Below are 23,878 nucleotides of genomic sequence, written 5' to 3' on the forward strand. Positions count from 1 at the left end.
TGGGTCATGGTGAGGACTTTGCATTTCGCTCCAAGAGCAGTGGGGAGCCATGGGAGGGCTGGGAGAGAGGAGGGACAGGGTTTTCCAGGCTCCTCTGTGAAAGCCCTGAAAAGTAACATTTCCCAGAATCGGGCCCAGGATGAGGTCAGTGAGCAGAACAGAATGGAATGGAAAAGAACAAACAGGTTGACCCTCCCAGGCTTCAGACGTGTTGAGATGAAGACTTCCAACCAACACAGCCCAACCCACACAGGCCATTTGTCCCTAATTGAGTCCCTTCCCCATGGCTTTGTTTCAGGCCCCTTCATTCCTCATCCTACCAAGCTTGCTTGCAAAACAGCTCCCTCCAGACTGGCATCTCAGAAGCCAGCTAGGTTTCACCTTGGGTTTCTTGGGGGCAGTAACTTCTCTATAGCCACCCAACCCATTTCCTTGTCCATTGGCTTCCAGCTAAACTGCATTCTCAGCTGCTCTTGCAGTTGGATGGGTCCTTGTGAGTGAGTTCTAGCCAGTGGAACAGGATGGAGGTGATGGTGTTCCTTCTGGGACTGGCCCATTAAAGCCTCCCGTGGTTTCCTTTCTCACACTCCTTCCTTGCCCCCTGGGTGAGTAGAGAGGACTCCAGGGCTGTAGGGAGGATGGGGTCATGAGACGGAAGCAGCTGGGGTCATAGAAAAACTGTAAAGAAGAACCATCTCCTCAACCCCCACTTGATCCAAACTGGATTGTTATGTGAGCAACAAGTAAATTCTTATTGTCATTGAAGCGACAATATACTCACACACACACTAGAGGCCCAATGCATGACGGCCCTCACAGCCCTGGCTTCGTCCAGAAGGTTGTCTGGAAGGTCGCTCAGCTGTCTGGTCTAATTAGCATATTACACTTTTACTATATATAATTGATTTCAGAGAGGAAGGGTGAGGGAGAGAGATAGAAACATTAATGATGAGAGAGAATCATCGATCGGCTGCCTCCCGCACACCAGATCGAGCCTACAGCCTGGGCATTTTCCCTGACCAGGAATCAAACCATGACCTCCTGATTTATAGGTTGATACTCAAACACTGAGCCACTCCGGCTGGGCCTGACAACCCTTTCATGCTCATACCTGTAGGATGAGGCATGCATCTCTCAGGTGACAAACAAAGGAGAGAATGCGCAAATATGAGTCAGTTCACCACTGTTAAAATCTCAGAATATTGTGCTGTGAATATTTTTGTGTTTCTTTTGTTGCTGCTTATAATTATTGTAAATTTTTCACTTTTTTACTGTACATTTCCTTTCCTTTTTGTTAAATTCTCATTTACATTTCATGTCCTTTTGTTTTTAAAGTGTTTATTTATAGGTTAAACAGTACAATAGACATGTACTGTATATAAGAGGTTAAAACAGGGAATTATTTGGGGGTCTGAAACAGATTAATTCAATTTACATTATTTCTAATGGGAAAAAACGTGTCGGTTTTCGAACAGACTTCCGGAACAAATTAAGTTTGAGGAAAGAGGTTCCACTGTATATAAAGAGCCATGGAAAAATCAATAAGAAAAAACAGTCAACAGTACTAGAAGAAAAAAAATAATGGGCACGTGATATGAACAAATATTCCACTGAGAGAAAATAAAAATAGCTCTTAAACATAGGAAAAGAGGATCAACCTCACTCAGAAAAAGAAAATAGAAATTGAGCCATAATGAGCTCCACTTATCCCCCAAGTTAGCAACCCTGAATGTGTGACAACAGAACAGCCTGTTAGCCAGGCCACAGAGAACAAGCACTCTTGCGCATTGAAATCAGGGAAGATCTCTCTGATAAGAAAGATCTTAGCAGATCTTTCCAGAGTAATTGGAACAATCCATATGGGAACAATCCCACATAGAGAACAATTGCCCCATCTCCAAAACACACACTCATTCACTCTGAGCCAACAAACCCTTCTGAGAATTTATCCCATGGATATACTTGCCCATGTGTAAGGCTGCCACAGGAACATTTACATGTAGCCAGATACTTTTCTAGGTTCTTTACGGTGACTGTTTATCCCTCACAATGATGCTTTAAGATGGGAATGTTTATCTCCCTTTTACAGATGACAAAACTGAAGCACAGAGAGGTTAAGTGACATGTCCAAGGTCACAGAGTTCAGGAGCGGAAAATGAATCATGGACGAGATTATTGATTATTGTTAGAACAAATGCCAAGTGTCCACGGATGAAATAGAGGTAGGTTAGAGTAATTGTTGAATATAAGGATCCTGGGGCCAGGCTGCCTGGGTTCAAGTCCCCAACTCTGCCACTTTCAAATTGGGTGCCCTGGAGCAAGTTACTTAACATCTATGTGCCTCAGTTTCTCCAAACAAAAAAGGAGGATAATAATACTTTCTACCGCACAAGTTGTGGTGGGAATTAAACGAGTTACTAGTAATGTATAGAAAGCATTTATACCAGGTATTAGTGAGCTTTTTCTACAAAGATCTGGAGAGTAAATACCTTCAGCTCCTCAGGCCAGACAGTCTCTGTCGCAACTACTCAACACTATAGTTGTAGCTGAAAATCAGCCATAGACAGTACATAGATGAATGTGCGTGGCTGAGGGCCAATAAAACTTTATTTATAGGAACATACTGTGGACACATTCAGCCCCTGATTGTAGTTTGCTGTCCCATGGTTTAGGCTAAACCTGACACATATCACAATATAAGTGGTTTGTTAAATAAATGAATTCTCTAGAACATCATGTAGCCATTTTCGGAAAGGAATGAGGACAATCTATATGTATGGATTTGGTAAAATTCCCAAGATGGTTATTAAACTGAGGAAAGCAGGGTATAAAGCAGTGGATAGGATATGCTATCTTTCATGTGAAGGGAGGAGTGTAATAAGTAAGAACATGAATTCCTTTTTGCTTATATTTGCATAAAGAAATTCTGGAAGGACACACAATCAACTTTTAAAAAGTGTACTAGGGTTCCCTTTTCTCCACATCCTCGCCAGCACTTGTCACTTGTTGATTTGTTGATGGCAGCCATTCTGACAGGTGTGAGGTGATGCCTCATTGTTGTTTTAATTTGCATCTCTCGGATGATTAGTGACTTTGAGCATTTTTTCATATGTCCCTTGGCCATCTATATGTCCCCTTTGGAGAAGTGTCTATTTGGGTCCTTTGCCCATCTTTTAACTGGATTGTTTGTCTTCCTTTTGTTAAGTTGTATGAGTTCCTTATACGTTTTGAATATTAAATCTTTATCAGATGTATCATTGCCAAATATGTTCTCCCATACAGTGGGCTCCTTTTTCATTTTGTTGATGGTCTCTTGTGCTGTGCAGAAGCTTTTTACTTTGATGTAGTTCTATTTGTTTAGTTTCCTTTGTCTTAGGAGATGTGTCTATAAACATATTGCTACAAGAGAAGTCTAAGATTTTGTTACCTATGATTTCTTCTAGGATTTACATGGCGTCCTGACTTACATTTAAGTCCTTTATCCATTTTGAGTTTATTCTTGTGTATGGTGTAAGTTGGTGGTCTAGTTTCATTTTTTTGCATGTATCTGTCCAATTTTCCCAACACCATTTATTGAAGAGACCGTCTTGACTCCACTGTAGGCTCTTGCCTCCTCTGTCAAATATTAATTGAGCATCATGGCTTGGGTCGATTTCTGGGGTGTCTATTCTGTCCCACTGATCTATATGCCTATTCTTGTGCCAGCACCAGGCTGTTTGGATTAATGGCTTTGTAGTATAACTTGAAATCTGGTATTGTGATTCCTCCAACTTTGTTCTTTCTCAAGATTGCTGCGGCATTCCTGGGTCTTTTTTGGTTCCATATAAATTTTTGGAGTGTTTGTTCTAGATCTGTGAAATATGCTGTTAGTATTATAATAGGGATTGCACTGAATCTTTAGATTGCTTTGGGTAGTATGGACATTTTAATGATGTTAATTCTACCAGTCCATGGTAAAGGGAACCCTAGTGCACTGCTGGTGGGAATGCAGACTGGTGCAGCCATTATGGAAAACAGTATGGAGTTTCCTCAAAAAATTAAATATGGAACTGCCATTTGATCCAGTGATCCCACTTCTAGGAATATACCCTTAGAAACCCAGGACATCAATCAGAAAGAATATATGATATGCACCCCGATGTTCATAGCAGTGCAATTTATAAGAGCTAAGATCTGGAAACAGCCCAAGTGTCCATCAGTAGAGGAGTGAATAAAAAAGCTGTGGTACATTTACACCATGGAATACTATGCAGTAGTAAAAAAGAAGGATCTCTTATGCTTTGAAACAGCATGGAGGGACCTGGAGAGTATTATGCTAAGGGAAATAAGTCAGTCAGAGAAAGACAAGTATCACATGATCTCACTCATGCGTGGAATCTAAAGAACAAAATAAACAGATGAACAAAATAGATCCAGAGACATAGAAGCATGGAACAGACTGTTGAACCTCAGATGGAAGGTGTGAGTGTAGAGTGGGTAAGAAGAAGTTAATCAAAGAACTTGTATGCATATATGCATAACCCATAGACACAGATAATAGTGTGTTGAAGGCCAGGGGTGGGGCACAGGTACAGATTAGAAAGGGTCAATAGGGTAAAAAGGAGACATCTGTAATACTCTCAACAATAAAGATTTTTTTAAGTGAATAACCCTTAAAAAAATGTAGTCACTTATGGGGGAAGGTAGGAACTGGGTATGTGTGGGTATCTGAGGGACAGGACTAGAAGTTAAATTTCCCCCTGTATGTCTTTTTATGCATTTTAATACCTGAATGATATGGATGCATTATTTAACCAAGTTGTTAAATAATCTAAAGATTCTATTGGGCTCTCTGTCCCCTGGCACAGGCTTCTTCTTAACCTCAGCACTGCTGACATTTGGGGCAGGATGATTCTCTGTCGTGTGTGTCATCTGTGGGTTGTTGAGCAGCATCCCTGGCTTCTATCCACTAGATGCCAGCAGCATCTCCTAAATGGGGGGCAAGCCCTAGCCGGTTTGGCTCAGTGGATAGAGGGTCGACCTGCAGACTGAAGGGTTTCAGGTTCAATTCTGGTCAAGGGCACATGTCCTGGCTGTGGGCTCGATTCCCAGTAGGGGGTGTGCAGGAGGCAGCCGATCAAAGACTCTCTTATCATTGATGTTTCTATCTCTCCCTCTCCCTTCCTCTCTGAAATCAATAAAAGTAAATAAAAACCAAAAATAAATAAAAATAAAAGGGGGTCAAAATCGCTGCAGTTGAGAACTACTACCCTAACCCAATTCCTACCTGTGTGTTATGCTGCTCTCCCTCCCGCTACCTCACATCCTTTCTAAAAAGGCCTTTTAGTGAGGGTTTATCAGGTATCAGACACTGCCATGGTAAGTAGTACTGAAATATCATAAGAATCCCCCCCGAAAAGGTGACGTTTTCATTTACAGTTCACAGAGGGGAAACCAAGGCTCAGGGAGGGGAAGCCAGGAAGTGGTGGCACCAGCACTTGAACCCATGTCTGGCTCCTCCAAGCCACCAGCCCCTAGCCCACCTTCCTGCCCACTCCCTTTCCTGCCTGTGCCAGCGGCACCAGCATTCACTGAGCTGGGGACCTTGACATCATCTTGGCCCCAGAGCCTGTCCCCACCCCAAGTCTAATCAGCTCCCAAGTCCTGGTGGATCTTTCCCACAATGACTGTCACATTCACCTCTTCCTCTTCACGCCCTTAGCCTTCAAGTTTCCTTCATCTGTGCAACCCAGAATGTGGAGTCTCAGAGAAAGAGTTGGGTTGAGCTCCAGGGGCAGAGTTGGGTTGTCTGGTCATTGTGGCCGCTTATGATAGTAGCATCCATTCTCTCTGGGCCTCAGATCTGAGGGACCTTCCAGCTTGAAGATTCCCTCCAATCAGACCTCACCCATGAACTATTTCCACCAGCCAGGCCACTCACTGCCCTGCAGTGCAGCACAGCCTGTGTGGGCATTCACCCTTTCTGACCCCAGGGCCTTTGCACTGACAGCATCCCCTAGCAGAAGCACTGTTTCCCCAGATCCATATGGCTCATTCATTCCCTCACTTTCCCCAGGTCTCTGCTCCAACATCACCTTATCAGTGAGGCCTCCCAGACGCCCTATTCAAAAGCGTGGCCTGTTACGCCTGAGTCCCCTTTCCTGCTTTGTTTGTTCCAGAGTACATACTACCTCCTGGCAATTTATATGTTTCCTTCCTTATTTGCTCACTGTCAGTCTCTCCCACTAGAATGCGGGCTCCACAACAACACGGGTTTGTGTGTGTCCTGTTCTCACTGTCTTGGCCCCAAGAAGAACTCTGGCATACATTGTAATTGTTGCCAAATGACTGAATGTTTAAATATGGTCTTCCCACCCTCTTCCCTGGAAACAACTGAGGAAAAGCAGAAGAACTATGAAAGGAAAATGAGAGAAACTGGGAAGCACCCCAATTCCAGCCTCCACACCTTTATTTGTGCCATAGCCCCCTCCCTCCTCCCACACCCTTCCCTTTTTTCCCTCGGCCCTTCTATATCCCATTGTCCTGCCTTCCATCTGTTAACAGACAGGGACATGCAAACCTAGAGAGGTTGTTCTTTTGGCACCTCCCTCTGGCTTAATGTTTCAGCTTCCCACACACATCCCATCACAAACGGGGCATGGGGCTAAGCTCTGAAGAGAGACAAAATGAGCAGGGGCAGGAGGGTACAGAGCTCCCACATGGGAAGGATCAGGGAATACATCTGCACAGACTAGGGCCTGGCACAGCTGGGTGCAGGAAGCCGGAGCAATGAGAAAACTCCTATTCACTCTTCAAAACCCAGTACAAATGTCTACTCTTGGAGAAAGCCAGACTCCCTCAGGCAATGTCTTGCCTTTGCTACAGGACCCCCAGCCCAGAGATTTGTCCCTCCACCACAGTCCTGACAACAAGGGGCTACAGGTGTCTGGTTCCATGTCCCCGAGTCTGGGAGCACCTTGAGGGTCAGGCCTGGGCCTGGGTTCATGGCATTGCCCAGCACATAGACATAGGATGGTCCCTGGAGTCCCTGAAGCTGCTCTGCTAAACATTAATGCCACATCACCCTGCTTTTCATCAGAGAGCAGGCTTTAGGCAAGCTGCATGCAGGGTGGAAGTTCATCCTTATGTCTATCCACTTTGTCATTGGCTGCCATTAAGCCTCAGTGGGGACCCTGCCTCCCTGCTGATCTGAGGCCTGACAGGTGGTAGAGCTACTGCCTCATGTGCTGGAAGAAGACAAGCAAATGTAGGCAATTTTGGGATGGCAGGTGTCAAGAAGGGCTGGCATGGGGGAGGGGTTCTCTAGAGCTCCCTCCTTCCATCAAGAAATCCTGCCAGGGCTAGCAAAGGTGGACCACCCACCTCTCCACCCAGGGCTCTGTCCCCAGGAAATGTCCCTAAGGATTCCCAGGGCCCACTCCCAGAGCAGTCACTTCCCCTCCCCCCACCTGCACATGGCAGTCAAACCAGAGAGGAGGCTACGGATGCCCCAACTACCCCCCTCCCCAGCCTACAGCTCCTCTGGACAAAGCTATCATCCAGGCACAGAGACTAAAGGCTGCCCTATGGGTCCCCGTGGACCTCCATGGCAGGTGGGGCACCGCCAGCCCCCACCCAGCAGCAAATACCACTTCCACCGAGCACCCAGGCGGCCATAGAGAACCAGAGGAGGTGCCACGGAGAGAGCATCCAGTCCTGTTACCTCCCCCACCCAACCGCATTCAAATAGGGACTTGAATGTGTTTCCTGAGCCGGGGGCGGTCACAGTCAAATCTGCCTCCTTCTGGACCCTCGGCCTTCACAGAAATTGCTACTGAGAAAGAGGAGCTATTCCTAGGCTCCTAAACCCCAGAACCCACCCTCCGGGGCTCAGGACCTGGTCCTGCCTCAATGTCCCCCAGGGGATGGAGGAAGCCAGGAAGAGCAGAACCCTAGGTCACAGGCCCCCATCTGCCCCAGGCCCAGGCAGGAAGCCAAGGGGAAGGAGATGTGAGGGGAAGGAAGGGGCCCAGCAGCCCGGCTGGAGGAGGAGACACATGTGGGGAAGGAGGCCCCTCCCCCATAGCCAGAATCTGGGGGCAAGGGGTCTAAGAAAACCTTAAACACCCTGTTGACCAACCAGGGGAATTTCTAGGCACCCCCTCAAGACTCCCAGAGGATGGCACCTGAGGCCTTGAACCCCAGGGAAGTGGGCCTGGGGCTCAGGAGTGGCTAACCCCCAGCTTGCCAGTTCACAGCCTAAAGTTGGGCTCATTCTGTGCCTACAAATGCATTCCTGCTAACCTTTGGTGGGTCACCCCAGAATTTCAGTGTTACCATCCACACCACCCACTTCCCCCGCCCCCCTCCCCTAAGCCAGCCGCGGAGTTGACATATACCCCCTGCGGTGCCGGCCCAGAGGCACAGTACACTAACCCAGCCTAGAATGCCCCCCACTTCCAACCCTGGGCCTGGCAGCCCGCGGTGGGCTCACCTGGGACATCTGGGGACGCAGGTTGACCTCGCGTAAGTTGATGGCGTGGGGCTGCAGGTTGTTAAGCAGCTGGCAGAGAAGGACCCCATCCCGCAGGGCTTGCGCCAGCTCGCACACCTGGGCCCCGTCCCAGGTCACGCGGTGGCTGGGCGGCAGCACCCGGCACTGGATCAGCCAGTGGGTACACTGTCGCCACAGCTCCATGGCGGCTGCTTTCCCGGCCCGGCCCGCGCACCCTCGCAGCCTCCGCCGCCCGCCGCCCGCCCGCCTGCCTGTGCTACTAGCTACCACTTCCTCTTCTTTGCCTGTAACTGTCGCAGGGAGAGGGGGTGGAGGAGGAGGAGCCGTAGGGGGTGGGGGCGGGGGGGGGGGGGAGTAGCACCTGCAGGCCAGCCCCGCCTAGCCCAGCCCCTTCCTCCCGGGACCTCTCTTTCCCCCACCAACACAACACCTGGGCACCTGGGAGGGGAGATGGGGCTGCCGGTGGTCAGGCCAACAGATTGAGGCCGGCTGCCTTTCTCCATACCCAACCCTTGAGCAGTAACACCTCAAAGTACTCAAAATCCGCCCTCTGCTCACCCCTCCCCTCTCTGCCTCCACCCTGGTCCAGCCCCATCATCACTATCCTGGACCAGTCTCGTCTCCTCCGCCCAGGTCCCTGCGCTCTCGCCTTCTTCCTCCACACCACAGCCAGAGGGCGCCTGGGATCACCTGAATCAAGTCAGGTGTCCCTCCTCTTGTCACATACCTTCCTCTTTGGGGGAAAAGTCCTCCATGCAACCCACAAGGCCACATATGACCTGCCCTCCCTAAACTCTCCCTGCCCTCAACCCCTCCACACCCCTCTCTCCCTTGCCACACAGGCCTCCTGCTGTTCCTCCAACAAGCCAGGCCTTGTCCTGCCCCAGGACCTTTGCACATGCTCCTCCCCCTGCGTTAGGCAACTTCATAGCTAGTTCCCTCACCACCTAAAGGTTTTTGCTCAGTGTCACCTTTTCATGAAGTCTTCCCAGATCACCTTATTTTGAATCACAGCCTTTCATCCCACCTGATCATACCCTATCCCTACTTTAAGCCCTGATCATCATCAAATCTGATATTTTATTATACTTATTTTATTTCTAAATATATTTTTATTCATTTCAGAGAGGAATAAAGAGGGAGAGAGAGAGAGAGATAGAAACATCAATGATGATCGGCTGCCTCCCGCACGCCCCACACTGGGGATCGAGCCAGAAACCCGAACATGTGCCCCGACTGGGAATCCAACCGTGACCTCCAGTTTCATAGGGTGACACTCAACCACTGAGCCATGCCGGCTGAGCTATACTTATTTCTTTATTATCTATTTAGAAAATAGTCTTTTGTGTGCTGCTGGACCCCCTCCCGCCCCACCCCAGCACCTGGCACATATACATGCTCCATAAATATTTGTTGAAGGAGAATAAGCAAACGAATAAATGGTTGAAAGCTCTACTGACACCACTTCTGACATTTATCCCAAATCCATCCATGTATCCCCATGGTCACTATCCCCTCTCCTTACAGGCTTCATTAGTGTCGTTCGTTGACACGTTTAGCAAACATTCACTGTCTTCGTAGCCCTCACCCCCTGAAACCATCTTGTCGATGCGGTCTCTCGCCCCACTAGGTTGTGAGTCGCCTCCCCTCCCCACTCAATTTCCCTAGACACCCCTTGCATTTTTTAAATTCTTGTAACCATTAGGGGGCGCTATGCTCCTTCCCTGGACTTACCCTCTACCCTCTGTATCAAAATTAGGCGGGAGCGGGAGGGACGGGGTGTTAAGGAAAAGATACTCCCCTCAGCCCCCCCTCAGCCCCTCTTCCACATGAAGGCGGGGAGGGCAGCCCAGCCTGGAAATGTCTAGCTTTGTGATCCTACAAGCACCAAAAGTTTTTCTCCCCAAACCTCCTTCGCTCTCTATGCGTCAACTTCCTCATCTGTAAAATGGGTTCGAGTTTGGAATTATGGTAGGCATCAGAGATGGTGGGGGTGCCACGACCAAAGCGAGGAAGACAGGATGGCCTTCCAGGGCTCCGCGCTCGAATCGGCCACTCACAAACCGGCTCTATTTCTGCATCTGGAAAATGGGAGCGATGAAAATAGCACCTACCCCATTCAGTGGCCTGCCCTAGGCGACAATTAAACGCGCTGAGGCCGGTCACGCAGGCAGTACAGCCCTGGCATACAGCCAGTGCGCGGTAATTGTTAGCTGCGACCACCGCCTTTTCGTCCCTCCCTCCCTCCCTCCCTCCCTCCCTCCCTCCCTCCTTTTCTCCTTCCCTCCTTCCCTCTTTCCCTTCCTCCCATCCTCTCCCCTCCGTAAACGTGGCTGGAGCGTTCTCTCTTATTCCCGATCCCCCCAGCTTTCTCATGTTTGTCTCCGGGCATCGTGATGGGAGATCCACCACCTCCTCCCCCCACCTGAATGTCCACATCGCCCTCCGCCCCCGCCCCCCGCATGTCTCTTCAGAGTCTAGCTCCGTCGTGCTGTCACTGGGGAGGCTGCCGTGCTTTCCCGCATCTCTCCACAAAACCCAACACTCAGCTGGGGTTCCACTCCCGGAAACCCAAGGGGGCGGTCTCGAGGAAGTGCACCCTCCCACGTCACAGCGCCGCCACCCCACCCGAGAAAGAAGACTCATAGGGGCCGCCCCGCCCCTTCCCGGAACCCAGAGGAGCGCGAGCGACACCCCCTCCGCGTCCCGAGGGGCCAGGGGTCCTTAGGGCCAGCCAGCCTGAGGGCAATAGAGGAGCCGGATTCTCAGAAGAGGGACCCGGGGCGACCGAGAGGTGAGTGGGCGTGGCCGGTCAGAGGAGGGCGGGGCGATGCTAAGGGATCCGCCCACTTAAGGAAGAGCGGAGTTTCCCAAGCCGGTGTGGCGCTGAAGGAGGCACAGTATTATTCAAAGAGGGCGTGGTTAGTGCAAAGAAAGGTTCTAAGGGGGCGGGGCTGGAATGAGCGGGCGGGGCTAAAGCCTAGGAGACTCCAGTTGGAGGCGGGGTCCGAACGGGGCGGGGTCTTCAGGGCCAGGGCCTGGTGATTGGGCTAGGACAGGTTCTCACCTGGCCCGGAGGAAAGGGCCCGGAACCGTAGAACTTCAGACTTGAGTCCGGCCCCAGCCTCTTGGAAGCTCCGTGGGTCCCGACCCAGGTGAGTGAAGGGCCCCGGGCGGATCTAGGACCAGGGATTATTCAGGTGAGGAGTCTTCTCTTTTCCAGGTGGGGTCACCTGCACGCAGAGAGGATCTGGGTGTCTGTCCACGCGCGTCCGCGGACACAGAGTGGGTCGCCGAATGCCTGATTGGATCGCTGTGCATCATGCGTGTCCGTGTACCTGGGTGTGCTCCTCTAAACGTGTTTCCTTTGCCACACGGAGATCCTCACTGCTTTCACTGTTGCCTGACATCTCTTTAAACCACAACCCAGATGTGCCCCTACCTCTCTTAAAACCATTCCGTAGTTCCTATTCCATCCCGCTGAGCTGAAAATTTGAGGTCCACCAGTTCCTGCATTGTCTCACCTCAGCCGACCTCACTGGCTTAGCTCCACTTAGCTCCTTGCTCGTTGCATTCCAGCCACACTGGTCTCCTAAATATCAAATGTAAAAAGCGAGCTCCATCTTCCCTCTGCATTTGCTGAACCCCTGCACCTGAACGGCTGTTTCTCCAAATCTTTGCAGAGCTATCTCCTTCCTTTTCCTGAAGTCTCAGCTCCAATGTCACCTTCTGGGAGAGACATTCCTAACTTACACTATTTAAAGTAGCCTGCCTCCTCCAGCCATCTCACTGCCTCTCCCTGTTTTAGCATCTTCATTGATTACTCTTGGAATTTATTCTTATTTTGTTGTGTGTCTTGTTCACCAGGCGGTCAGGGGTGAAGGCAGGTCTCTATCATCACTGTATTTCCAGGTCTAGAGCAGCACAAAGTAAGTGCTCAGCCAATTGGTGATTGTTCAATGCCAAGTTTGCTCATCTGTGTCCATGTGTGTCCCTGTGCTGGTGGCTGCTCCCTGTGATGTGTACACATGTATATGGTCTATAGGCCATGAATACCCCCTCCCTCCTTTCCCCATGTTTGCCCCTACCTCACCTCCTCTCTTGATTCTCCCCCCTTCATCTCTCCCCTGCCCAAATATCCAGAAATTATTCCAGAAGACACAGGGCCAGAGGATGACTTAGCCTATGGCTGACCTGTGCCCACCTTGAGCTTTCCCCCAACTAACCAGAATTTTGTCAGTGACCCACCTCGATGCCCACTAAGGGGGACATGAGACAGAGGCACCTGGAGTTGGGGGACTCTTAAGACAGAAGCTGGGCCTGGGCCAGGAGACAAACAGGAAGTGCACAGGCATCCAAGAGACACACCTGGTGTTCAGGTATGCGTCGCCTAGAGCCAGCTCCTGGCCCTGCTCCCCACCCCTAAAGTCAGCTAAGGCTGGTCTGTGAACTTCCTGCCCTTTTCAGGCCCTCAGCCAGGTTGACTCGTGATGTAAGAATCCTGGTGCTGTTTTTCTGCAGACCCTGACCAGGCCACGAAGACCCTGTGGGGTAGAGAGAGTGACCCCTTGCTTCAACCCTACCCAGGGCGGGTTTTCACCACCAGATACTTGAGACAGGTCTGCATGATAATCAAGGGAGTCCCAAAGTGTTTGAGCCCTAAATTTGACCATAATAATAATAACAAGATGTATCGGCTCCAAAATTGCATTTGCTGACATTTCTACAAAATTGCATTTGCTGACATTTCAACATCCTTAAATGTGGTGTTACATTGAAAAGCCATGCATAGGTTAGATTTTCTTACATCCTACGCATCCTTTTGTGTGCACAAGGATTGCTTAGAAGCTATGAACATTAGTAAATTAAATTACCTCTGGCCTGGAATGTTCTTTCACCCTGAGAACCACAGGGTTTGTTCCCTCAAAATCATTCCAGCTGTACTGACTGAGACCTTCCCAGGCCACCCGATGGAAAATCTGAACTCTACCACTAGGATCTTGGCTCTCTCTGACCCATCTGCACACTCATCTACTATATACATATATATATGATTTCAGAGAGGAAGGAAGAGGGAGAGAGGGATAGAAACATCAATGATGAGAGAGAATCATTAAACGGCTCCCTCTTGCATGCTCCCAACTGGAGGTAGAGCCTGCACCCTGGCATGTGCCCTGACCTAAAATTGGATCCTGACCTGTTTCTTAGGTTGATGCTCAACCACTGGGCCATGCCCGCTGGGCTGTTTATTTTCTTAATCGCTCTCTCCCACACTAGACTGGCAATGGTCTCGTTTGTTTTGTTCACTGCTGGTTCTCTAGCACTTGGAACAGCGCTTGGCACACAGTGGGTTTGAGTACATCAGTCCATTAAATTTCTATAACATGGATCATTATGTCATCTGCATAAAATACCATTATATTTTAAATCAGTGAATAGATCTTCTCCCTTTGCAAAAATCCCAGTGAATGCATGGCTGTTTCCATGAAATCACAGCCAATTCTAAATTAAAGTGACTCATAGCCTGATTTTATGTATACCAGCTGTTGACCCTTGAACAACATGGGCTTAAACTGCACGGTCCACTTTTATGCAGATCATTTTCTTTTATTTATGCAGATTATTTTCAATAAATTCTCTAAATGTATTTTCTCTTCCTTATGATTTTCTTAATAACATTTTCTTTTCTGTATCCTACTTTATTGTGAGAAGATAGTATATAATACATATAACATACAAAATATGTGTAATTGACTATGTTATTAGTGAGACTTCTGGTCAGTCACAGGGTATTAGTAGTTATGTTTTGGGGAAGTCAAAAGTTATGTACAGATTTTCTACTGTGTAATGCTCCTAACCCCTGCATTGCTCAAGCATCAACTGTAATCTGGCATATATCTATACCTACATCTATATCATCTATATCTATATCTATATCTATATCTATATCTATATCGCTGATATATTTACATATATATATATAAATCTGACTATGATTAACTTGTTTAATTTAGAATATTATGTATGTAACATACATATATACACATATACAGAGAAAGAGAGAAAAATGCATTGTAAGGTTTGATAGGATATGGGCTGCTGTCTCCAAAACTAAGAGGAACACAAAAACAAATTAAAACAAAAACAAAAACTGTGCTCAATTTGGCAGCACATATACTGAAATTAGAATGATACAGAGAAGATTAACATGGCCCCTGTGCAAGGATGACACGCAAATTCATGAAGTGTTTCATATTAAAAAATCCTATATAATAAATAGCTAATATGCAAATGGTTGTCATGCCCTCACACTGGGGCAGGGGGACCTGAGGCCGGGCCGGGGGACCTGAGGCTGGGCCCGGGGACCTGAGGCCATGCCCCCTGCCTGGCGGGGGTTGACAGGGGACCTGAGGCTGTGCCGCCTGCCCTGCAGGGCTTGATGGGGGTGGGGCCGGCCAGGTCTGGGTCTTGTGTTATTGCAAGGCGTGCACAGGTGGGCGGGGACTTGACTCTGGGTCCCACGGCATGCCCCAGACTCTGACAGGAGGGAGATTTTCATATACATTTTACTAATTTTCTTTCATCTCTGACACTTCTATTATAGAGAAAGGGCAAATAGCAATATTAAAACATTTCCTCTAAGTCCCTTTTAATGTGCATGAATTTTGTGCACTGGGCCACTAGTAATAATAATAAAACAAATAAGAGGAGCATAGAAAGGCTGACTCAGCCACTCAGGAACAGGAATAATTATTCCCATTTTACAGACGGGGAAGACCGAGGCCCGTTGAAAGTGCAGAGCTCAGCCCCAGCATTCATTGCCCCCAAAAGCTTCATGCAGGCGCCACGGAACGGAGAGGACTTTGCCAGCCAACCTTGGTACCACGGTCTCCTGTCCCGCCAGGTACTGCCTCCTGCAGGCCCTCAGCACCATGTGATGGGGAGCCTCTCCTGCCGGAGACTCCTAGGCCCTAGATGTGGGATTTAGGCTCAAGGGCTGTTGGAAGAGGTGGCTGGGGGACTGGGGATTATCTTGAAGCTTGGTTGGTGTGGCACATCACTCCTTATATTTAAATTATCACTTTATTTGGGATGGTGTTGAGGATGGTAATGGAGATTGAAGCAGGTCCTAGCTCCCTCAAAGCACCCCTTGGCTCTGCTTGTCTCCCTCTTTCTCTGGGTCCCAGGCACCTGTGGCCACCAGGGCCCCATCTTCCTCTCAATTCAAGTCTCCTTGCTCTCATCTTCAATTCAGGTGTCACTTTCAGGAGTCCTAGGACTTTGGGCATCCAATCAAATCATGAGAGGCAGGATAGCTAGCGGTTAAAATCCCACACCCTAGAGTGAGACATCCTGGGATTAAATCCCAGCCCTACAACTTACATTCTGTGTGGCCTAGTCTAAGGTATTTAACTTTTCTGGACCTCAGTTTGCCCATCTGTAAAATGGGGCTAATAGTACCTATTGTTTAACTTTGGTAAAGAATTAATTGAGTTCATGTTTTACACCTGAAGCAGCGCCTGGCGTCCAGTAAGGGCTACACATGTGTCCACTGCATATATTGTTCAGTCCCCAGTCCCTATCACCAGCTCTGCTTTGCCTCTCTGGTGTCAGAGCCCCCAGCCCCTGTTTGTTTTCACACTAGTCATACGACAGCTTAAAATTTTTATACAGGATTTATGGGTCACACACTGGAAGAATCCAAATAATGGCTTATTTTGAAGTCACATTTGCAAAGCAAGCCAGTATATTCACTCAGATTAAAAGCAGTACCAGTCAACATCAGCTAGCAACTGTAACAAACCCTTCCCAGGTGTCACTGGCTAAACACAATACACAATTAGGGCTTGTTTATGTCACAGTCCAAGGTGGTTGAGGATGTGGAACTCTAGAAAACAGTCAGGACCTTTCTATCTTGTGGCTCAGCCTTACCTCAGGGCTTCGGTGACATCAGCTGACAAATATGGGACAGAATCTGTAGGATTTAAAAATATTTTTAAAAAATTTTTTTTATTGACTTTAGAGAGAGGAGGAGAAAGGGCGAGAGAGAGAGAGATACATTGATGTTTCACATCCATGGGTTGCCTCCTGCACACCAGCACACTGGACAGGGAGTCCAACCTGAAAACTGGGTATGTGCCCTGAAGGGGAATCAAACCAGGGACTTTTTGTTGCACTAACTAGATGACACTCAACCAACTGAGCCACACTGGCCAGAACAGAACCGATAGGATTTTGCAGGAGGGTTTTTTTTTTTGTTTTTTTAAAAAAAAAAATATATATATTTTTATTTATTTATTTATTTTAAAATATATTTTATTGATTTTTTACAGAGAGGAAGGGAGAGGGATAGTGAGTCAGAAACATCGATGAGAGAAACATCGATCAGCTGCCTTCTGCACACTCCCCACTGGGTATGTGCCCGCAACCAAGGTACATGCCCTTAACCAGAATCGAACTTGGGACCCCTGAGTCCGCAGGCCAACGCTCTAGCCACTGAGCCAAACCGGCTAGGGCTAAAATATATTTTTAATTGATTTTTTACAGAGTGGAAGGGAGAGGGATAGAGAGCCAGAAACATCGATCAGCTGCCTCCTGCACACTTCCCACTGGGGATGTGCCCGCAACCAAGGTACATGCCCTTGACCGGAATCGAATCCGGGACCCTTGAGTCCGCAGGCCAATGCTCTATCCACTGAGCCAAACCAGTTAGGGCTGCAGGAGGGTTTTTATGGGCCAAGTGTGGACAGTCCCCACTGTACTTCTACTCTCATCCCATTGATCAGATCTTGTCACATGATAGCTCTAAGTGCAAGGGAGCCTGGGAAATGTAGTCCAGAGGTGTGCCCATGAGAAAAGAGTAAATGGTTTGGTACAAAACTACCCAGTCTCTGGGATGGCTTTTTTTTGGTGGTGGTGGTGGTGGGGGGGGGGGTGTTGAGGTACCATGAACTATTGATCTGGGCTCATACCTAAACCCCCTGCCCCCTGTTCTCCATCCCCAGAAGGCAGAGGCTCTTCTTCAGCGAGATGGCGACTTCTTGGTTCGTGCGTCTAGGACCTGTGGGGACCACCCTGTGATCTCCTGCCGCTGGCGGGGCTCTGCCCTACACTTTGAGGTGCTTCGTGTGGCCTTGCGTCCCCGGCCAGGCCGGCCCACAGCCCTCTTTCAGCTGGAGGATGAGCGTTTCCCAAGCCTGCCTGCCCTGATTCGCAGCTATGTGAATGGCCAGCGTCCACTGACCCAGGCTACAGGGGCTGTGGCCTCCAGGCCGGTGATACGGCAAGGGCCTATTCAACGCAGCTTTAGTGAGGAAACCCTCTTAGACAGCCCGTCTCGGATAGAGCTACTCAGGTACTCACAGGCTCCTTCTTGTGACACCCAAGTGCCACCTCGGCACTATTGACACTTGGGGGCAGATCATTCTTGGTTTTTTTTGGGGGGGTGGTGGTGGGCCGCGCGTGCTGTCCTGTGCAATATAGGATGATGAGCAGCATCCTTGGTCTCTATCGACTAGATGCCAGTAAAATCCTCCCACCCCACTCCCTAGTTGTGACAAACAAAAAGTGTCTCCTGACGTTGCCAAGTCCCCTGGGGGTAGAGCACGCTGGTTGAGATCCAATGGTCCTGAGTGACGGCTGGTAGGGGTTTGGGGGCATTGGTGGGGGTGGATCTGCTTAGGCTGGGACTTCACATCTATCCCATCTTTGTCCCCCAGGGCTAGGAAGTGGAGTGACAGTCAGCCTGCAGGTTTGGAACATGTGGGAAGGTCAAGAGAAGGCCACTCTGAACCAGGTGAGAGTCTGCCAGACAGCCCATGGCTAGGAAATTTCTTTGCCCCTCATCCCTTGAGTGATCTTGGGCAGGTGACTTAGTCTTTTGGGAAATGGGGACACTGATACTCTCAAAGTGGTTAAAAAAACACATAGGAACTTTGTAGGTGCAAAAAATGTGGTTTCACAATTATTCTAAGAAACCCTATGTGTTCTGACCATGGCTGACCTCCCTAATAACTCCTGCCATATGCCCTCACTCCAGTAACACAATCTTCCTTTCAGTTGCTAGAACATTTCAAATTTGTTCCTGCCTCAGGGCCTTTGCATTAATTATTCTTGCCCATTCCCCTCATCTTTTTCTGACTCCTTCTCACCCAACATGAGTTCTTCAAAAACAGTTTACCCTAATCCTACCTAAAGGAGGTCTCCTCCTCCCTCATGCCCAGTCTGCTTCGTCTGCCCTGTCCATCCCCCATCCCATTCAACATGAGTCCTCTCTGTGTACCAGGCACTGTATTAGGTGCTGAGATACATCGATGAATGAGAAAGACAAAGATTTCTGCCCTAGTGAAGCTAACATCCTGTTAGAGGAAGACAGACCAAGAAAACAAAATAAGTCAATTATATATGACTAGAGGCCCGATGCACAAAATTTGTGCACTGGAGTGTGTGGGGGGGTCCCCTCAGCCCAGCCTGCACTCTCTCCAATCTGGGACCCCTTGGGGCAGTTGGGGTCAACCAGGCCAGCAGGGGGGCAGTTGGGGGTGACCAGGCCAACAGGGAGGGGCAGTAGGGGGCAACCAGGTTCATGTGGGGGGGCAGTTAGGGGAGATCAGATTGGCAGGCAGAGGTGGTTAGGGATGATCAGGCTGGCAGGGGGGCCAGTTAGGGGCGATCAGGCAGGCAGGCAGGCAGGCAGGCAGGGAGGCAGGGATCAGGCCTAAACCGGCAGTCAGACATCCCTCTCACAATCCAGGCCTGCTGGCTCCTAACTGGCCTCCCTGCCAGCCTGATCACCCCTAACTGCCTCTGCCTGCCAATCTGATCGCCCCTAACTGCCCCCCCCTGCCAGCCTGGTCACCCCCAACTGCCCATCCCCGCTGGCCTGGTTGCCCCTAACTGCTCTCCCCTCACCAGCATGGTCACCACTTACTGCCCTCCCCACTGCCCCGCCCCCTGCCCCCCCCCCCCCCGCCCTACTGGCCTGGTCGCCCCTCACAGCCCCCCCTGCTGGCCTGGTTGCCCCTCACTAACCCCCCAGCTGGCCTTGTTGCCCCACTCAGTCCGTTTGGTTGGCTCCTGGCTCTTTATATATAGAGATTTGGGGTAAAAATTAAAAGTACAACAGAGTAGAGGAGACTAAGTAGTAGTCAGGAAAGGCCCCATGGAGAAAGATTTTGAGAACGTAAAGAAAGGAAAGATGTAGATAACTGGGGGCTGAGAGTGGCCTAGGGAGAAGAAACAGCAAGTGCAAAGGTCCTGGGGCCAGAACAAGAGTTTGAACTAACCATTCAACCAAAAGGAGATGAGTATAGCCGGAGCAGTAGGAGAGAGGGGAGAGTCAGAGAGAGATCTGGGGTTCAGATTTTTAGAGCTTTTTGGCCTACTGTGAGGACTTTGGCTTATATTCAGAGTGAGCTAGGAATTGTGGGAAGTTGTTAAGCCCCTATAACAAGGTCTATTGAAATGCTTTGTAAGTACAGAATCTCCCAGAAGTCTGGGTGCACTTTTAAGTTCTAATAACCTTGGAAGTCAACATGCCACACACTTAACCAAAGACATCATTTAAAGGTTTGGTAAATTACATTGCTTTGATGTTTATGTAGTTTTGTGAATTTTGATTAATATGTTTTTATTTTAATTTTGTAACATCAGTGCTTTACCATCTTCACTCAGAGGGACAAAAACAAAGGATTCAAATTTAAAATGTGGTATTCAGAATTCGCAAAACTATTTAAGTGTCAAAGAAAGTTTATTTTCAAACCATTGGTAAGTGTGTAGCATTTATACTGGAGAAGTAGTTAAAGTTCAAAGGCACACCAAGACAGGTAGGGATGCCCCGGAATTGACTGAATGAGTGGATGAACCAGGACCCACCCAACTATCTTCTCTGTGTACCTCCTGCACCCCCTCTTGTATGACCCCCAGGAGCCTCCACTGTGCCCACACTTGCCCTGTCTTGCATGGGTAGTGACCCTGTGTTGCTGAAGACCCCGGCTCCCCTGGGATCCATCGCTGACAGCCTCAGTGCCTCAGATGGGCAGCTTCATGCCAAGGCGCCAACCAAGCCACCTCGAATGTCCTCACTGGTGCTGCCGGATGCCTCTGAACAAACCCCAACTTACTGTGAGCTGGTGCTCCGAGTGCCCAGCGCCCAGGGGACACCCCCTGGCCACCAAGGCCCAGAGCCAGAAGCCCCGTGGTGGGAGGCCCAGGAGGAGGAGGAGAGATGTTTCGCAAGACCACAGGCAGACATCTCTTTCTGCCACCCGAGCAAATCCTCTGGCCTTCTGGGCCCCCAGAACCGGCCCTTGGAGCCCAAAGTCCTGCATACTCTCCGGGGCCTGTTTCTGGAGCACCATCCTGGGAGCACTGCCCTCCACCTGCTACTGGCAGACTGCCAGGTGAGTCACATACCAGATCCCTTCTCCATAGGCTGAGGCGAGGGCCAACAGTACCTCACATCCATATACTCACTCTGTTCACTTGTCCTCCCCACGCCCCCCTCAACTCCCCTACTGCCAGGCTGCGGGCCTGCTGGGAGTGACCAAGGCTCAGCGGGATGCCATGGGGGTTGCCTCTGGCCTGGAGCTGCTCACACTTCCCCATGGCCATCGCTTGAGGTCAGAACTGCTGGAAAGGTGAGCCAGCCACCGGGAATTCCCACGATCTCCAAATCTCCCCACTCAGAGAGGGGGGTGGGCAATGCCACCTCCCGTCCTTCCTCACCCCCAAATACAAACCTCCCCACTGCCCCCAGACCCTTGCCCTCTGCCTCCACAGGCACGAGGTGCTGGTGCTGGCGGGTGCGCTGGCGGTGCTGGGCTGCGCGGGGCCGCTGGAGGAGCGCACAGCCGTCCTGAGGGGCCTGGTGGAACTGGCGCTGGCGCTACGGCCAGGGGCGGCGGGGGACCTGCCCGGACTGGCCGCTGTCATGGGCGTCCTGCTCATGCCCCAGGTGCACGGGGTGCAGGGGTGGGGAGGAAGCCCGAGCGAGTGCAGGTGAGGGGGAAGAGGAGGCATGCTCAGGATTTTTACTCCAGGTGTCCCGGCTGGAACAAACGTGGCGCCAGCTCCGAAGGAGCCACACCGAGGCCGCAGTGGCTTTCGAGCAGGAGCTGAAGCCGCTGATGCGGGCGCTGGATGGGGGCGCCGGTGAGTGGCATCGTTTGCAGTTGCGCACCAATTCAAACTCAGAATCCTAACGCAGTCCTAGGCCAAGTCGAGGCTCCGGTCGTTAGCCTCGCCCCTTCGTCCTAGGCCCTGCCCCCTCCGCCCCCGGCCCAACCTTCCGCCCCCGGCCCTGCCCCCTCCGCCCCAGGCCCTGCCCCCTCCGCCCCAGGCCCTGCCCCCTCCGCTCCAGGCCCAACCTTCCGCACTAACTGGGCCTTGGATCCAATCCCTGGGCCCCGCCCTCACTGTGCCCTAGGCCCCGCCCTCACTGTGCCCTAGGCTCCGCCCCCTTATCACAAGCTCTGCCTTCTGCACCCTAGGCACTGGGCTAGTCCTGGCCCCAGGGCTTAGGCCCCGCCCTTGACTCAATCTAGCTGTGCTAGGCTCAAGCCTGCCGACCCAAGTCCTGCTGGTTACTTTAGTCCGAGGGTACCTGGCCCAAGGCCCCACCCTCTCCACCCTAGGCCCTGCCCCCTGTCCAAGGCCACTCCAGACCCTTCTCCCCACAGGACCCTGCGACCCTGGCGAGGTGGCGCTGCCTCACGTGGCCCCCGCGGTGCGCCTGCTGGAAGGCGAGGAAGTCCCGGGGCCGCTAGATGAGAGTTGTGAGCAGTTGCTGCGCACCCTGCAGGGGGCGCGTCAAATGGCCCAGGACGCACCCAAATTCCGCAAGGCCGCGGCCCAGCGCCTGCAAGGTGAGTGCCCCCTCAGCGCTGGGCTGCCAGAGGGTCCTGACCTTAGGAGCAACCCGCATGCTCTAACCTGGTGCCCCCAAACCAGTCTCCCGCCACGCCTCTCACCCAAATTGGGACAGCTCCTCTCAGGGGCCCCAAGCCAGCTCTGCAACCAGCAGTGATGACAGGAAGTGCCCTACACTCAGAGGGTGGCCCCGCCCCCCAGTCACACCCACGAGTCCCACTCCCACCCATCCCAACTTCCAAGTGTGTCGCACAGGGTGGCCCAGGACCCCAAATCTTGACCCTGGGGCGGCTCCATCTCCAGGCCCAGCCTCTAGGTGGGGCCCCTAGCAGCTCAAACTAGAAACAGAGTGTCATCACCATGCACCCTGGCCGAGCTCACCTCCACCAATCAATCCCCTCAGCCACACCCTTTCCTCCCCCCCCCCTCCCCCGCACCGTACCGCAGAGGCCCTTGCAGCCCCGCTCCCCACCAACCCCACCTAACTGTCCAGAGTACTTGGGGCAGAGTTCCTCCAGGGCCCTGCTGGGTCAAAGTCCCTAGGAGAAAAGGCAGATGTGAGGAGGGGCAATGTAGGTCCCTGGGCCCCGCCCCTAGCGCACCTGGCCCTTCCCCCAGGATTCCGGCCGAATCCCGACCTGCAGGAGGCCCTGACCACTAACTTCCTGCGGAGGCTGCTCTGGGGGAGCCGGGGTGAGGGGGCTCCGAGGGACTGTCGTCTGGAGAAGTTTCAGCAGGTCCTCAGTGCCCTGTCACTGCGCCTGGAGCCTGACTGCTGAGAGTGCAGACCCCCGTCTTCACATTGGCACATCCAGACTTCTGGTGACCCCAGCAGGACACCTAGGAAATCATCCCAGTTTGCTCACACAGCCAAACAGGGTGAGGACCCACACCCTCGCTTGCAGAAGCGGGGGCAGGTTTGCAAGAGCCCACCCTGCCCCCTAAAAATATACAGGGATCCTGGGGTGAGGGGCAGACCCCCCTTCCCCACCAGGAGAAGACCCAGGCCGTGGAGGCCCTGGCTGCCCTCACCTGCCCCCACCCCCACACACATATCCCACAAATGGTGAACGTGTAGCTTCTAATGATAAGAGAACTTGAAACTCTGTGAGAGGCCAGAGTTCAAATGCCTTTCAAAAAGTTGTGACTACTAGCAGATTGCTTGGCTTCTTTGTGCCTGCCTTCAACATAAAAGTGAGCTGGAACTTTCTAGGGGTTATTATAGGAATTAAAGCTCAATATTTACATGAGATAATGGGTGGAGAATGCGTGGCACACAGTAGGTGCTCAATAAATGCTACCCATTCTCAGGAAGTTGCCGTAAACATGGAAGGGATGTTTGCCACCCTTCTCCCTACACTGGTCGCAGACAAGGGCCCAATTCTCAGGAACAGGGTGTGTCCAGTGTGCCCAAATTCACCTTCCCTTCCCCATTCCCTGTGTGGCCTGTAAGGAGGGTGGCATTTGAATATCCAACCCCAGTTTCTACATCTCCTAATAAAGCATGGAATCCAA

General features: G+C 50.9%; 2 protein-coding genes across 5 annotated transcripts in view; one reads left to right on the plus strand and one right to left on the minus strand.

Annotated features, from left to right (window-relative positions):
- The window catches only part of VAV1 (vav guanine nucleotide exchange factor 1), a 57,465-nt gene extending 48,689 nt beyond the window's left edge, over positions 1-8,776 (minus strand). For both annotated transcript variants that reach the window (XM_081091506.1, XM_081091505.1), the window contains exon 1: positions 8,474-8,776. In XM_081091506.1, coding sequence (XP_080947632.1) covers positions 8,474-8,677 — 204 coding nt within the window. In that variant the 5' untranslated portion in view covers positions 8,678-8,776. The remainder of the gene's footprint in view (positions 1-8,473) is intronic.
- Positions 8,777-15,329: 6,553 nt separating this feature from the next.
- SH2D3A (SH2 domain containing 3A) lies at positions 15,330-23,876 on the plus strand (the record flags this gene model as incomplete). Of its 3 annotated transcripts, none has more annotated exons than XM_081092105.1 (9): positions 15,330-15,398; positions 17,500-17,849; positions 18,214-18,296; positions 20,420-20,895; positions 21,017-21,132; positions 21,275-21,449; positions 21,535-21,646; positions 22,174-22,359; positions 22,982-23,876. In XM_081092105.1, 9 exons carry the CDS (start codon positions 15,330-15,332, stop codon positions 23,140-23,142), a joined length of 1,728 nt encoding a protein of 575 aa, XP_080948231.1. In that variant the 3' UTR covers positions 23,143-23,876. The 3 variants fall into 3 exon arrangements, with proteins under 3 accessions (XP_080948231.1, XP_080948232.1, XP_080948233.1); XM_081092106.1 differs by having other exon boundaries at positions 18,214-18,290; XM_081092107.1 differs by having other exon boundaries at positions 18,214-18,290; positions 20,794-20,895; positions 21,252-21,449.
- Between the last annotated feature and the right edge of the window lie 2 nt (positions 23,877-23,878).

Source organism: Myotis nattereri (genome assembly GCF_964212035.1).
Source record: "Myotis nattereri genome assembly, chromosome: 5".
NCBI classification, from domain to species: Eukaryota; Metazoa; Chordata; class Mammalia; order Chiroptera; family Vespertilionidae; genus Myotis; species Myotis nattereri.